The sequence below is a fragment of the Leptopilina boulardi genome, unplaced genomic scaffold, assembly GCF_019393585.1.
Source record: "Leptopilina boulardi isolate dan_hultmark-lab unplaced genomic scaffold, ZJU_Lbou_2.1 LbouV2_51, whole genome shotgun sequence".
In the NCBI taxonomy this organism is placed as follows: Eukaryota; Metazoa; Arthropoda; class Insecta; order Hymenoptera; family Figitidae; genus Leptopilina; species Leptopilina boulardi.
In genome coordinates, this window is record NW_026137996.1 from 2,888,231 (window position 1) to 2,902,144 (window position 13,914).

General features: G+C 28.5%; 2 protein-coding genes and 1 long non-coding RNA gene across 4 annotated transcripts; 1 reads left to right on the forward strand and 2 right to left on the reverse strand.

Annotated features, from left to right (window-relative positions):
• The first annotated feature begins 147 nt into the window (after window positions 1–147).
• Window positions 148–3,887, forward strand: LOC127289911 (26S proteasome non-ATPase regulatory subunit 2). The gene is made up of 5 exons (XM_051318175.1): window positions 148–325; window positions 850–1,580; window positions 1,731–2,554; window positions 2,621–3,367; window positions 3,441–3,887. The coding sequence occupies exons 1-5, from the start codon at window positions 248–250 to the stop codon at window positions 3,740–3,742; spliced, it is 2,682 nt and encodes an 893-aa protein (XP_051174132.1). The 5' UTR covers window positions 148–247; the 3' UTR covers window positions 3,743–3,887.
• Window positions 3,888–3,950: 63 nt separating this feature from the next.
• On the reverse strand, window positions 3,951–9,552 carry LOC127289910 (VWFA and cache domain-containing protein 1). The gene is made up of 6 exons (XM_051318174.1): window positions 8,830–9,552; window positions 8,390–8,755; window positions 8,128–8,304; window positions 6,443–8,034; window positions 6,010–6,379; window positions 3,951–5,938 (listed from the first exon to the last, which is right to left on the reverse strand). Exons 1-6 carry the CDS (start codon window positions 9,305–9,307, stop codon window positions 5,406–5,408), a joined length of 3,516 nt encoding a protein of 1,171 aa, XP_051174131.1. The 5' UTR covers window positions 9,308–9,552; the 3' UTR covers window positions 3,951–5,405.
• Window positions 9,553–11,312: 1,760 nt separating this feature from the next.
• On the reverse strand, window positions 11,313–13,698 carry LOC127289857 (uncharacterized). 2 transcript variants are annotated; one of them, XR_007844228.1, is made up of 3 exons: window positions 13,320–13,698; window positions 12,192–12,433; window positions 11,313–11,598 (listed from the first exon to the last, which is right to left on the reverse strand). It is a non-coding gene; the product is annotated as an uncharacterized LOC127289857 (long non-coding RNA). The 2 variants fall into 2 exon arrangements; XR_007844227.1 differs by having other exon boundaries at window positions 12,080–12,433.
• Window positions 13,699–13,914: the final 216 nt, after the last annotated feature.

Below are 13,914 nucleotides of genomic sequence, written 5' to 3' on the forward strand. Positions count from 1 at the left end.
AGTATGTGTAAAATTAAATATTAAATAATTTTAAAACGTAAAAATATATTAAAACTGTATTTTTTAGTTAAAAAAAATGTTTTAAATCATGAAGAAAACTCCCGTAGTGGCGCCAGCTGTCAAGTTCACAGTGACTCGCAAACATTCTTGTAAATTCATTTCTAACCTCACTTTTTGACTGTTCATTACGTGTGATTGTGACAAATCCAATTTTCTTTTGATAAAATATTGTGCATTTAATTAAAAAATGCCTGAAAGTACCAAAATAGAAGAAAAACAAAAGAAAGAAGTTAAAAATGAAAAAGAAGACGAAAAAAGCGAATTGGTAGGTGTTCAATTTTTTTATAGTTGTAAAGTTGATTGTCTCTTTTTTTCGGCATTGTTTTATCCGTATTTTATTTTTCATTTCCTATATTTATTAATTTTTCCCATGTCCTGTATTTATATTCACTTATACTATGTTATTAATTTAATAGTGTATTGACTGCTACTGAAAAATCAAAGTTTTGAAATTAAATATTTTCAAAATGAAATCAAAACCTCTTTTCGAAAATTTCTACGATACTTTGATATCAAAAGATTGGAATTTAAATGCAGATTTAGTAAAAGTAAAATATTTACAAATATACTAGCTTCATTTTGTTGTCAGTAGATAGGTTATTTTGGTTCACAACCTCTTTCTTTTTTGCTTAGTAATGCTCAATGTTTATGTTTTCTACCTTTATTTTACGAATTTACTGTTAATTTTATTTTTATTATTTAAATAATAATAATAATAATAATAATAATAAATTTCTAAGTATTATTTGACAATAATTTTCAATTAATTAAAAAATCTTTCTATTTTAGTCGGAGGAAGATAAACTACTTCAGGAAGAATTAGGAAATTTAGTTGAACGTCTTCAAGATGCAAACACAAGATTACACTATCCAGCACTTGAGTCACTACAAAATCAAATTCGTGCCTCAACAACTTCAATGACAAGTGTGCCGAAACCATTGAAATTCATGAGACCTCATTATGATACAATGAAATCAATTTATGAAAATATTTCCGATCCAAAAGCAAAAGAATTATGTTCGGATATTATTTCAGTTCTTGCAATGACAATGGGAGAGGGTAGAGAGTGTTTAAAATATCGATTATTTGGATCAGCACAATCAATTAGCGAATGGGGACATGAATATGTTCGACATTTATCTGGTGAATTAGCCGGTGAATGGGATGAACTTACAGGCGAGAATAAAGAAGATGTTAGCAAGAAATTAATAGCCCTTGTACATGAAATTGTTCCCTATAATATGGCTCACAATGCTGAAACTGAGGCTTGCGATTTATTAATGGAAATTGAAAAATTAGATTTTCTTGAACAATATGTTGATGAAAGTGCATATCAACGTGTTTGTCTTTATCTTACAAGTTGCGTTCCTTATGTTGCCGATCCTGAAAATAGTACTCTTTTACATGCAGCAGCTAAACTTTACAGAAAATTTGGCCAATATCCACAAGCTGTGAGATTAGCGATGCAACTCAATGATTTGCCATTAATTGAAGAGATTTTTACAACTTGTGAAGATTTGTAAGTTTCATTTATTTCTTTTCTTTTTAGAATTCTGGTTGAAAATCTTTCTAATTATCAAAATATTATCTTCAGAAAAGATTTTGATTTAATTTTTAATTATTAAACTATAAAAATTGGTATAAAATTGACATTGAACATATATTTCAGATCGATACAGAAACAATTGGCATTTATGCTTGGTCGTCAACAGATTTTCCTCAACTTACCGGAATCGACAATTGAATTTGACGATCTTGTGGAAATTATGTCCAATTCTCATTTGAACAATCATTTTTTGAATCTTGCTCGCGAATTGGATATAATGGAGCCAAAAACACCGGAAGATGTTTACAAATCACATTTGGAAAATTCAAGACCACAATTTGGCGGTGGTCAAGTTGACTCAGCGAGACAGAATTTGGCTGCAAGTTTTGTGAATGGATTTGTAAATGCAGCTTTCGGTCAAGATAAACTTCTAGTCGAGGATGGTAATAAATGGCTCTATAAAAATAAGGAACATGGAATGCTGAGTGCAACAGCATCGCTTGGTCTCGTACTCTTGTGGGATGTTGACGGTGGTTTGACACCTATCGATAAATATCTTTATTCCTCGGAAGATTACATTAAATCAGGAGCTCTTTTAGCTTGTGGAATTGTTAATTGTGGTGTTAGAAATGAATGTGATCCTGCATTGGCTCTTTTATCGGATTATGTACTTCATAACAGTAATACAATGAGAATCGGCGCTATTGTCGGTTTGGGACTAGCTTACGCTGGATCAAATCGAGAGGCAGTATTAAATTTGCTTACACCTGTTTTAAGTGATCCAAAATCAAGTTGGGAAGTCATTGGAGTCGCTGGTCTTGCCCTTGGAATGGTTGCTGTTGGCTCTTGCAATGCTTATGTCACTACTTCAATAATGCACACTTTGATGGAAAAGAGTGAAACCGATCTGAAGGATACTTATGCAAGATTTTTACCCTTGGGCTTAGGTTAGTTTTAACATTAAATTTTTATCTTTATATATTTTTAATTACATTTTAATTTTTATCTTTCAGGTTTGTGCTTTTTGGGTAAACAAGAGGCAGCAGAGGCGATAATCGCAGCTTTGGAAGTTGTGCCCGAACCTTTTAAGTCCATGTCAACGACACTTGTGGAAGTTTGCGCTTACGCTGGAACAGGAAATGTATTGAAAATTCAACATTTATTACACATTTGTTCCGAGCATTATGAACCTGTGAATGAAAAGGAGGAGAAAGGTGATCGCAAGGATAAGGAAAAGAAAGAGGAAAAAAAGGAGGAAAAAGAAAAAGATCTAAGTTCACGTCAAGCAATTGCTGTACTTGGAATTGCTTTAATTGCAATGGGTGAAGAAATTGGCGCTGAAATGGCGTACAGAACCTTTGGACATCTTTTAAGATATTGTGAACCCGTAATTCGACGATCTGTACCTTTAGCACTTGGTCTTATATCGGTATCAAATCCAAAACTCAATATTTTGGATACTTTATCGAAATTCTCACACGACAGTGATCCTGAAGTGGCTCATAATGCAATTTTTGCAATGGGACTTGTTGGAGCTGGTACAAATAATGCTAGATTAGCTGCAATGCTAAGACAACTTGCACAATTTCACGCTAAGGATCCTAATAATTTATTCATGGTACGAATTGCTCAGGGTCTTACTCATCTTGGAAAAGGAACACTTACCTTGTCGCCGTATCATAGTGACAGACAATTGTTGAGTCCAGTTGCCTTGGCTGGATTATTGGCTACCTTGATTGGATTCCTCGATGTCAAAAATAGTAAGTACCAATAAAAAATGAACTTAAAAATAATAATTAATTTAATAAAAAAATGTTTGTATCTTTCTTTCAGTTATTCTTGGAAGATCACATTATCTTTTGTACACGCTGGCAGCAGCGATGCAACCAAGAATGTTGGTAACATTCGACGAAGAATTGAATCCACTTGCAGTTCCAGTGCGAGTTGGTCTTGCCGTTGATGTTGTTGGTCAAGCTGGCAAGCCAAAAACAATCACTGGTTTCCAGACACACACAACTCCCGTTCTTTTAGCATACGGTGAGAGAGCTGAATTAGCAACTGAAGAATATGTTCCATTAACGCCAATAATGGAAGGATTTGTCATTCTAAGAAAAAATCCTGACTTCGTCCCTTAGGTTGTAAATTAACATTTATAATTTTACGCGTTTTTATGTATCTCATATTTCATTAATAATAAAATTACCTGTCTTTGGCTCTGTACAATAGATACGAAAAATATCTATATCTATTGTATCCGAGAAAAAACAGATTAAAAATTAATTTTGAAATTTTATTTCACATTTTCTATAAAAGTCGGAAATTTATGATAAATATTAAAAATAATTTACTGTAAAAAAAACTTTTATTTTTAACATTTTACGGTTTTACATAATTTTTCACTTAAATAATAATAGAAAATGTATAAAAAAGATAGTTCTATGTGCAACGTTATAAATGGCAGGTAACGGCAAGATTTTCGTTATAAAAATTTGTTTTTCTTTTAATATTCACTGGATTTCGATTTTCGCAAATCAAATTTTTCTGCTTCTATATTCACTGGCATTAACAAAATATTCTTTTTTTTTTAATAATTTCTACATATCGAGAAACTTAAATATACTTTCACTACTCACGTCTTTCTACAACAAAAATACTTTTAAAATCATTCATACGTCTACATTATTATCATTTTTCTAATACATAATCAATTAACATACATTCATATATATGTTTGCGCTATTCATTATTAAAATACTTTGTTGCTGTCAAAAGCTTTAATACTTTTTTTTTAACATTTGTCCACAAACACAACAGAAGAATATTCAAAAATTATCTTATAATCATTTCAAGAAACATTATAAATCCAATTTTACACATTCATTTCAAAATATGATTAAATTTGCCAAAAATTTATTACACTACTTGCCTCGAAAAATTTGAGACCTATATATTGCTTTCAAAATTTAATACATAAAAAATATCAAGATTTTAAATCGGCGTTTTTTTCTGTTTAATTTTTTTTTTTTGAGCAATTTTGATACTCTACATATGTACCCACATTTTACTATATTTTATGTTAAATATCAGTCTGTGAACTATTTGTCGTAAAGACATATTATTTCTTTGTTAATAAATTGTCTTAATTGATACGTATAAATGCATTAAAAAAAAAAGTCTTCATCAGTTAAATCGTAAACACGATTGTCGATTTGAACAATAATTATTGTAAAAATTGGCACTTTCAAGAAAAAATGGAACATACCACCTGTTTGTACTTTAAATATTTATCTCACTCGAAAAATAAATAACGCTAAAATCAATTCATGTGTGCTGAGCACCTTTCTCGTTATACAAAAAACAATGTACATGAATTTAAAAAAAAAAAGACATGGGTACTTTGTACAAAAAGTTTACAAAGTTTTTCTTTGAATTTTTTCTTATTGCCACTTTTCTTTAAAAGTTTTGTAAAAATACGTTCAGTAAAGAATGTGCATATCATATTGTTATAAAAATAGAAAACAGATATTGAGTCAATGATCTCTCAAGTAAAAATATTCATGAAAATATTTCTCGATTAAAAACAGTTATGAAAAATGGAACATTTTTTTTTTCTTTTCTAATTGGATTTAAATTTCTAACATCACAACTAATTGTAAAGTTTAAATATTATATTAAAAATATATAATATATTTAATATTATTTAAAAAAGTTAAATAATCGTAAATATGTGATATTAGAAATTTAATTCCAATAATTCTATATATAATATTTATATATCTCTAATTTTGTTAAGCAATGCTAACAAAAATTTGCTTCCATGTGTCGATGAACAGTAACGGGAGCTAACACATGATGCGGTGATCCTAAATGCGTCATTGGTGATGGTGGACGACTATTTTGTTTCACTAAATCTGATTCCGTATTTCCGCCAACAATTAACAGAGGCTCAACAAATGTTTGTTGTTCAGAGTCATCGTGTGGTGTCATTGTACTATAGCCATGATCGCTATCACCGCCAGGTGGTCTTCGATAATTTGTCGAAACTCTGTATGGCGAAATTGGTGCAATACCTTCACGTAAAAGAGAATCAAGATTATTTTTCATTTGATCCATTTCCATGGGTTCAGGATCGCCTTCATGATTTGTCATTCTCAATGTATCTGGCGATGTATGAAGATGTAGACACTGATGCTCCAAACCAGATTGAACCGATCGTAATCTATAGCAAAAGAGACTTATTCCTAGAATTAAAACAAAGGCAAGAATTCCACCTGCAACGGGACCCACTGAGGGCCATTCTCGAGCCACAATTTCCTCCGTTGATTGAGTTTCTGAAAAAAAAGGAAAAAAAAAAAATATTTAAAATTAAATTTACCGTAAATTAAATAATTAATTTACTCACTGTAACTTCCATCTCCGTAAGGGACTAAGGAACCAAAAATCCCTCTAAAGCAAAGAGACAAATCCGAACAAAATGGAGCCTGAAGGGGAGTTTCTCCATCGCTGTCGTAATGGCACCATTGACAATTAACAATTCCCAAACATTCGTTTTCAGTCTGATAATCCTTACAATTAAAAGATGGACACGATTTTAATGGTACTGATTGTGTCCAAAATAATTGTGAACTAATTCCTTGTTCGTAAGGCGCTGGACATGGTTCCAAAACGCTGAAATTTTGTTGACCACATGACGCTGAATAAAGTGAGCACTCACAAGGACATTCACATTCCGTTTGTTCCATTCGTTTACAATTAAAACACAATCTATCCATCTGTAAATATTTCAATAATATAATTTTATTTAATTACAATTAAAAAAATATTTAATTTCTTACCGTACTACACGGGCAAAAGGAGAATGATCTATGTAAATTGCATGTTGCATTTACAACTCCAAGGAAGACATTAGTTCCAGGAACAGCGGCGACTTGATACTTAATACAATGCTCACCATGAACGATATTAGTTAAAACTTCCTCCAATGAAGTATTAAATTGATAATATCGTTGCACTGTACCATCCAAATAACTGGCGCATGATTTTTTACGAACAAAAAATTCATGATTAAGTATATCGTTCGCTACTAATAATTCTTTGTGCGTTAAATGTTGTTGTTCAATTTTACTTGTTGGATCGAGCATTGATGGATGAAAAACCAAATAACCTTTGTCATCCATCAAAAAACATTTGACAGTTGAATCATTACAAAATGAAAACATATCACGAAGAATTCTTGAGAAATAACCCAAAGTAATGTCCATTGAAACAACAGCAATAACAGGATCATTATTCGAATGTAATGCTGCTGAACGACCTTCATAAACCGTGTGACTTAAAGTTATCACATAACCAGAACCACCAGCATCTAAATAAGGCGATGTCAAAACTATTTTGCCTGGATATTCAAGTGCTTTTCCATACCATGCTCGTCTTTTTGGATCCAATTCAGAATCGAGAACAATGCCTGGATAAATCTCCATTGCTCCACTTGCAGCAGCAACAACATATCTTCGAACGATGAATTTATTTAAAGAACTTGTATTGTGTCGAATTTTAAAATGATTGAGAATTTGTGCAAAAGTTCCAATATCGGGTTTAACTGAAGAATGTAAACCTGGATTTGCAAGTAGTCTCGTTAAATCTTTAATATAGGCCATGTAACTTTGAACTGTTACAGCTGATCCAGTTTCCAGTAATTTAAGTTGCTCTGTTGGTGATTGAAAACACCATGGTGAAAGATAAACAACTCCAGTTGAGAGTGTGGAAATTCTATTGTGATTCAAGCAAAATATATCTTTGCTAATGGCAGATTGTAGCATTAGATCAAGACGATGATGCAAAATATTTGATGGCAAAGGTGGCACTGTTTTTGCTACTGGTAGAAAATCATCTTTATTCTCCGATATTACACATGCTATTAAATCTTTATAAATAAGATGTTTCCAATGAATTTGTTTTTTTACTCCCAATTTTGTTTCAATTATTTTAAAACCTTCCGATTCTTTTAAAAGTATTTGAATTGTTTCCGAATCAATATTCTCAATATTGTGCAAATAAACTTTTAAAGGTTGTTCCGCTATCATTTCCATTCGAGGAAAATTCTTATGCATCCAAACTATTTCATTATTATCAAAAAGTATTGCATGAGTATTTGGTCCAGCATTAAAGTAAGTTACATCTTCAAGAAAGTCTTTTAATTTGATGTCAAGCGATAATACAGCAACATTTGTTATTTGTCCAACAGACAACATCATTCCTTTGGTGTAAGGTTCAAAATAAGGATCTGATAAATAATAATCTTTTCTTTCGTCACTTGAACATTTTAATCCAACAAACAATTTAGCTATTTCATAGCCCAAAACATTTTGCGTTGGTAATGTAATTGTATCCTCGGAAATATTTTTGATATTTGTATGTGGTTGAGTGTCTGTTCAAAATTTAAAATGTATAAAAATTAATTTAAAACATTTTTAATTGATAAATGATAGTAAAAAAAAGAAATAATTAATAAAAACTTTACCCGATAGAATCAATATTGTTCTTAAATATGCGGTTAATTTTTGTGAATAGATTTCTTCAGTAATGTTTTTCAAATTTGTTGTATTTTTTAGCATATTTGTCACGTGGATAATGACAACCTCTCCAGTCAAATTTCCCGTTAGGGATTTGAAATCAACATCCAAAGTTTGGTTTGAATCTGAAAAATTGCGAATTTTTTTTATGTTCTTTAAAATACTTTGATGATTAAATTATTATTTGAATATGTGTAAATTTTTTGTTACCAGTTCGAGTGATGGTGTCTACATGTCGTGTTAAATGAAATTTATTGACGTCATTTGCCTTCACTAAACCATTTTTGCAATGCACGGATCCTCGTCCAGCTAATCCGACAACAGTAACATAATCCGTTTCTGACAGCATGTCAATAACTGTTTTTGCAGTTATTTGAGCTAAAGTAACATCACCCTCTGACATAAACATTCCATGTTCCAAAAGTAAAATAACATGTTTTGATCTATTACATTGAGATAAAAATAAAGGACCGATATTATGAGCTAAACTTGGTGGACCACACATTGTTCCAGGTTGACTAACTGGCAAAATGTGTAAATTCTTCCATTCTTGATCTCTTAAATTAGAAGACAGTGCTGAAAATTTAAAATATATATTTAAAATTATCAAAATAATAAAAATTAACATAAAAATTGTTTATAAAACTTACCAGTCGAAATTTGTGAACAAATATCAAATTTTTCATCAATGGAAACTCGATTACGTGCAAAATTTAATTGAAAAGCTTGATTTTGTTGATTATTTGAACTGTGTTTCAGTAAAATTTGTTGAATAACACTATTACTTTGTCGTAATAATTCAACGTAAGATTTAATCTGATTATCCAATTTATCTACCAAATTTTTTAATTTAACATCCGGACCATTTGAAATATTAACAAATTCTTGTTTATCGAGCATTTCTTGAAAAATTGTTACTCCTAGTTCATCATTACTAATTGTTCTAAGAGCTTTTGCAAATTGAACAACAATATCTCGCAAACATCTTCCATTTAAGGGTTCAGCCTCAATTTGCTTTCGCAGAGGCTTTTCCAATTGACAGGTCACATTTTCAATATTTTCCTCAGTTTTAACAACATTTAATAGTAGATAAATTAATCCTAAATATAATAATATTCTGACAGCCATAATTTTCCGGTTTTTCTAAAGTATTTTTTATTCTTTTTTATATAAAATTCTCATAGTGGCGTCCAATTTTATAATTACCAATTATAGAACTGTATAAAAAAAAGTGCGAAATTTCACAAAATCTTATTTCAGAAACATTTTTAAACAAATTAAATTAAGAATAACTTAATTAAACTCAACAAATGAGTTTTCACCGCTCACATAAACTTTTCCGTAAACAAAAAACGTCAAAAACGCGATTTGGAATGTGGTTATGTGTAACTCAAGGTTTTTTTACGTAAAGCACGTATTTTATTTACAAATGAGTTTACGCTTACAGAAAGAGAAGGACAACGCATCTACTTACGTACCTCTTTCTCTCTTTTCTCAAAGCGTTGCATACGTATGTATTGACCTTAATAGTAAAGTGACCGCACCCTGTCATAAATAGTATCAATGTTAGCCACCATGGCGCTGATGGCCTTTAGTAATTTTGAATCGTTTCAAAAATTTGTATTTCGTTTGTTGTGTTAGTGCAAAATTGTTTAACGTATTTATTTAACACAAAACTTTGTTAAAAATAAATATAATAGATGTATAATACTTTTTATTATGCCCAAAAAATATAAATTGCTAAAATTATGCATAAATACTATAGAAATTTTTTAAATTTTGCCATTGAACATCAGCGCCGCGTATTAACCGTTATTAACATTTTGTATTGTGTTCGTTATCTCGTAAATGAGTATATTGTATATGTATACATAATTCATGTGCATAGTGTTAGTGTCAAGTGTCTGAAAATCGTTGTGATTATGCAAAAACTCATCGGAAAATGAAAAATAATAGTGCTATTAACATTAATAACGTTTTGTTCAAAATGTGTTGGTTTTTTATAGTTTTTGTGAGTGAAAAAGGATGATCGCAATAAATCAACCCCCCCACCTTCGAATCATGATCTGATGGCGGGCAACTTCGGTGAGTTTGGTTTCAGTTTATTATTTTTTAATATTTGTCTTTAAACAACATTAATCATTACATAATATGAATAATAATCGAAGGTAGTACCTTTTATTTTAATTTTTTGATACTTTCAATTCATGATATGTCGATTTATTTCTCTGTGAAGAACATAACGAATTTTGCAAAAAGTGAGGTTATGTTCGTATATGAATGAAGCATGGGAAGATGAAAATCGTGCATATTATATTAATTACAAAATGTAAAGAATGATTAAATAATTTAATATTGGTTTCTAAATTTCTGTAATATGAATTTAGAAATTCTAATGCAATTGCAATATGTTTGCATCAAGAAATTTCATCAGCAAAACATTTCTTTGATATTTAAGCAATAAAAATTTATTTAGACCAACAAGTTTTATTGTATACAAATATATGAGATAAATTTTTTGTTGTCCAAACAAAATAATGGAATATGTAAATAATAGTTTAGAATTAATATTGTCGTTTTTGTATTTAATTCGTTTTGAAGCAATTTTAGCATTTTTTAAAAAAATTAATTGTCGAAAAAATAATTAGTTTAGAGGATGCAATTTTATTTTAGAAATTTAATTCATTGTTTGATAGAATAGGATAAGGAAAATTTATTTTCTATAGTCTAAATTGAGTTATTGTAGGCAATAAAATATGCATTTGTCTTCATGGCATATTAAACCTTTGGTAATTAATTGATAGGAGTTAGAATTTATGATAGTTTCAAATCATAATCGTTTTTAAATCTACAATCTGTAATAATTTATTGATTATTATTTTAGTTTATGGTAACTTCAATTGATATCAATTTCTTCAATACGTTTAAAGTGATATTTAAAAAAAGAATTTTTTTTATGCCTGATATGCTTGACATTTTTTTAAATCAGTAAAATATTACTTTTATCACATGCGGGTTTGTTAGTTTTTGTCTTGAATATTTTAACATTATTTTAAATGAAAACAAAAAAAAAATATTACTGAAATGTGTATTCATTCGTAGTGTTGCAAATTTAAAAATATAAAGTTTTTATTCAAAATTCTTTTTTATTTAAAAAAAAACATTGTCATTATACAATATTATAAAATGAATATAAAATTTTTTTATTTTTACTTAAACTATTTTTCTTTGTTATTTTATGTGAGTTTTGCTAGATCAGTTTTCTTTGTATTTTGTGTCGAGAAAGGAGAACAGTATAAACCAAGCAGGAATTTCAGGGATATGAGTTGTCGGATTTTCTCTGGGCTTACAAATGACTCACACTGACTTCAGTGTGTGCTACGTGAGAAAAGATACGTGGGCTGATACAGTGCCGTACACTAAAAGAGTTTTAAGATTAAAAATTTTCACTATTAGTATTATAAATTATTCCATGCATAATAATAATTTTTTTTAAAATTATTACAAAGTTTCTAAAAAAATTGCAAATTATATTTTTCATATTTTTTCTTGTCTAAATAAAATAACAAGAACTTTATTTGCTAACATATTGATTCTTTGGACACAATTTTTCAAATATAAAAGTTATTTTAAAAATAATTAAATACTTATTATTGTTCAGTTATTATTAAATGAAAAATTAAAATAAACTTAAATTGTTATTTATTCTACAAAACTTTCTAAAAGTCAATAAAACTTTACAAGTTTAGAAATTGTTATATAATATTTATATAATTAAAGTTCTTTTGCCTTCTTAAATATTCTTTTTAGAATTTAATAATATTCTAAATTTGTTCTAATTGTAGAGATTTTCTTTTGATAAATATAAAAAAAAAAAAAAAAAAAAAAACAAATACTTACAAATAAGCAAGAAAGTATATGAATATAAAATGTGAAAATTTTTAACAAGAAAATCTTATATTAGGCCTGGTATAGTAATTTTGATAATACAAGGATAGAAATTTATACCCACGTATATTATACATATGTTAAATAAATTCAGCAACGTTGTTCCGTGGGTTTTCAGTGTGGGTGTACTAGGAGCATATAAATGAACCGTATATAAAACGTCAACGTTCCCAACCTGAAAATAACCTCTAGAAATTGATCGGGTTGCTTTTTATTGATCGTGTCTGATGTATATAGAAACAGCGCTATCGCGATGTTTATATGCTTTTAACTTATCGTATGACGATAAACTTTGTTCCTTTTTACCTGTAAGTTATCATTTTTAATAAAAAAAAAAAAATTCATATTAATTTATAAAAAAAAATAATTCATTTATTTTTCATAAAAATTATTCTAAAATTAATATTAATAATAATAAAATTTTTTTTCTTTTTTCAAATAAAATATTTTCAAAAATTTAAATTTAAAAAGTAAACATTTTTGCCGAACGAACGTGCGAGTCATTCAACAAAGTATTAAGTTCATTTACATCTTAACGGCATTCATTACCCACTTGACCGAGACTTATAAGATTATCGCAGTCAAGGTGATAAAATAATGAAAAAAAAAAAAGTTTACTTAAAATAGCAAAAATTAAAATATAAGGTAAAATTTTAACTGACTTAAGTAGGTTTTTTTTTCTCCTCCAAAGAAATAATTGAATTTAAATATTTTTAAAATAGAAAAACTAGTAAAATTCACATAAAAAAAAAACATAGATAATTGTCTTTTTAAATGATTTTCAAATGTTTTTAAATTATTAAGCGAAAGAAAAGCCACGTGTAAAAAAAAAAGGAACAAAAAATACTTCCATCATCCAATGTTACAAGGTCATATTTGGATTCATGGGTATCTTGGGACTAGACACGTTCTTTTGAATACAAATTGATTCAAATTAACCGTTTTTTGTATAAAACAGACAATATTTTTATTTTTTTCTAATTCACTTTTTTTTCACTTATATATATACACTTGAATTATTTTTTGAATACAATATTTATAAAATTATTAATATTATTATTTTGTAAATAGTAAATGCTTAATTATTTGAATGATACATAATTTATTATTTTTTTTTTAAATTAGTTAAATTAAATTTTAAAATAATATTAATGAAAATAAGGACTTTTACAAGAAATTTTAATTGACTTACGAGTGTCAATAAGTAACACCTATTTGTCTGTTTTTCATTTGAACGAGTACGCAAACTACAAATGTATATACGCATGTAACAAAGTTTAATTATGAAAGTGTTCAGAAATCCGCCAGTTGCTAACGTCATTCTCTGACGCAGACTCTATATAGTTTTATAGCTCTTGTTTTCCAACGGATATAAGTGTTTTGATCACGGTTTTTTTTTTGTATTATATATCCAGGTCCCTAAAAGTGATTCATCATTTTCTATCTTGTGGATAGATTTATTTTAAATTTACACCATAATATTATACAAAATTCTACTAATTATTTTTTAGTAAAATCAGTAAAAAAAATTAATAATTTTCTTTGTATTAGAGAATATTTTCTTTAAGAAATATTTTAAATATAAAATAGCTTACGGAGGTAGTTACAATCGATGTTAGTTATAGTTTCTATAGAAGTTTTATTCAATATTGGTATATATATATGGAATCGATATGGTTTTTTTAAACAAATATATTTGTAATTTTAATCGATGATTATAATAATAGTTAGAATAATCGAATATTATTGAATCAATTTTATTTTCAATGATAACAATGAAGATGATG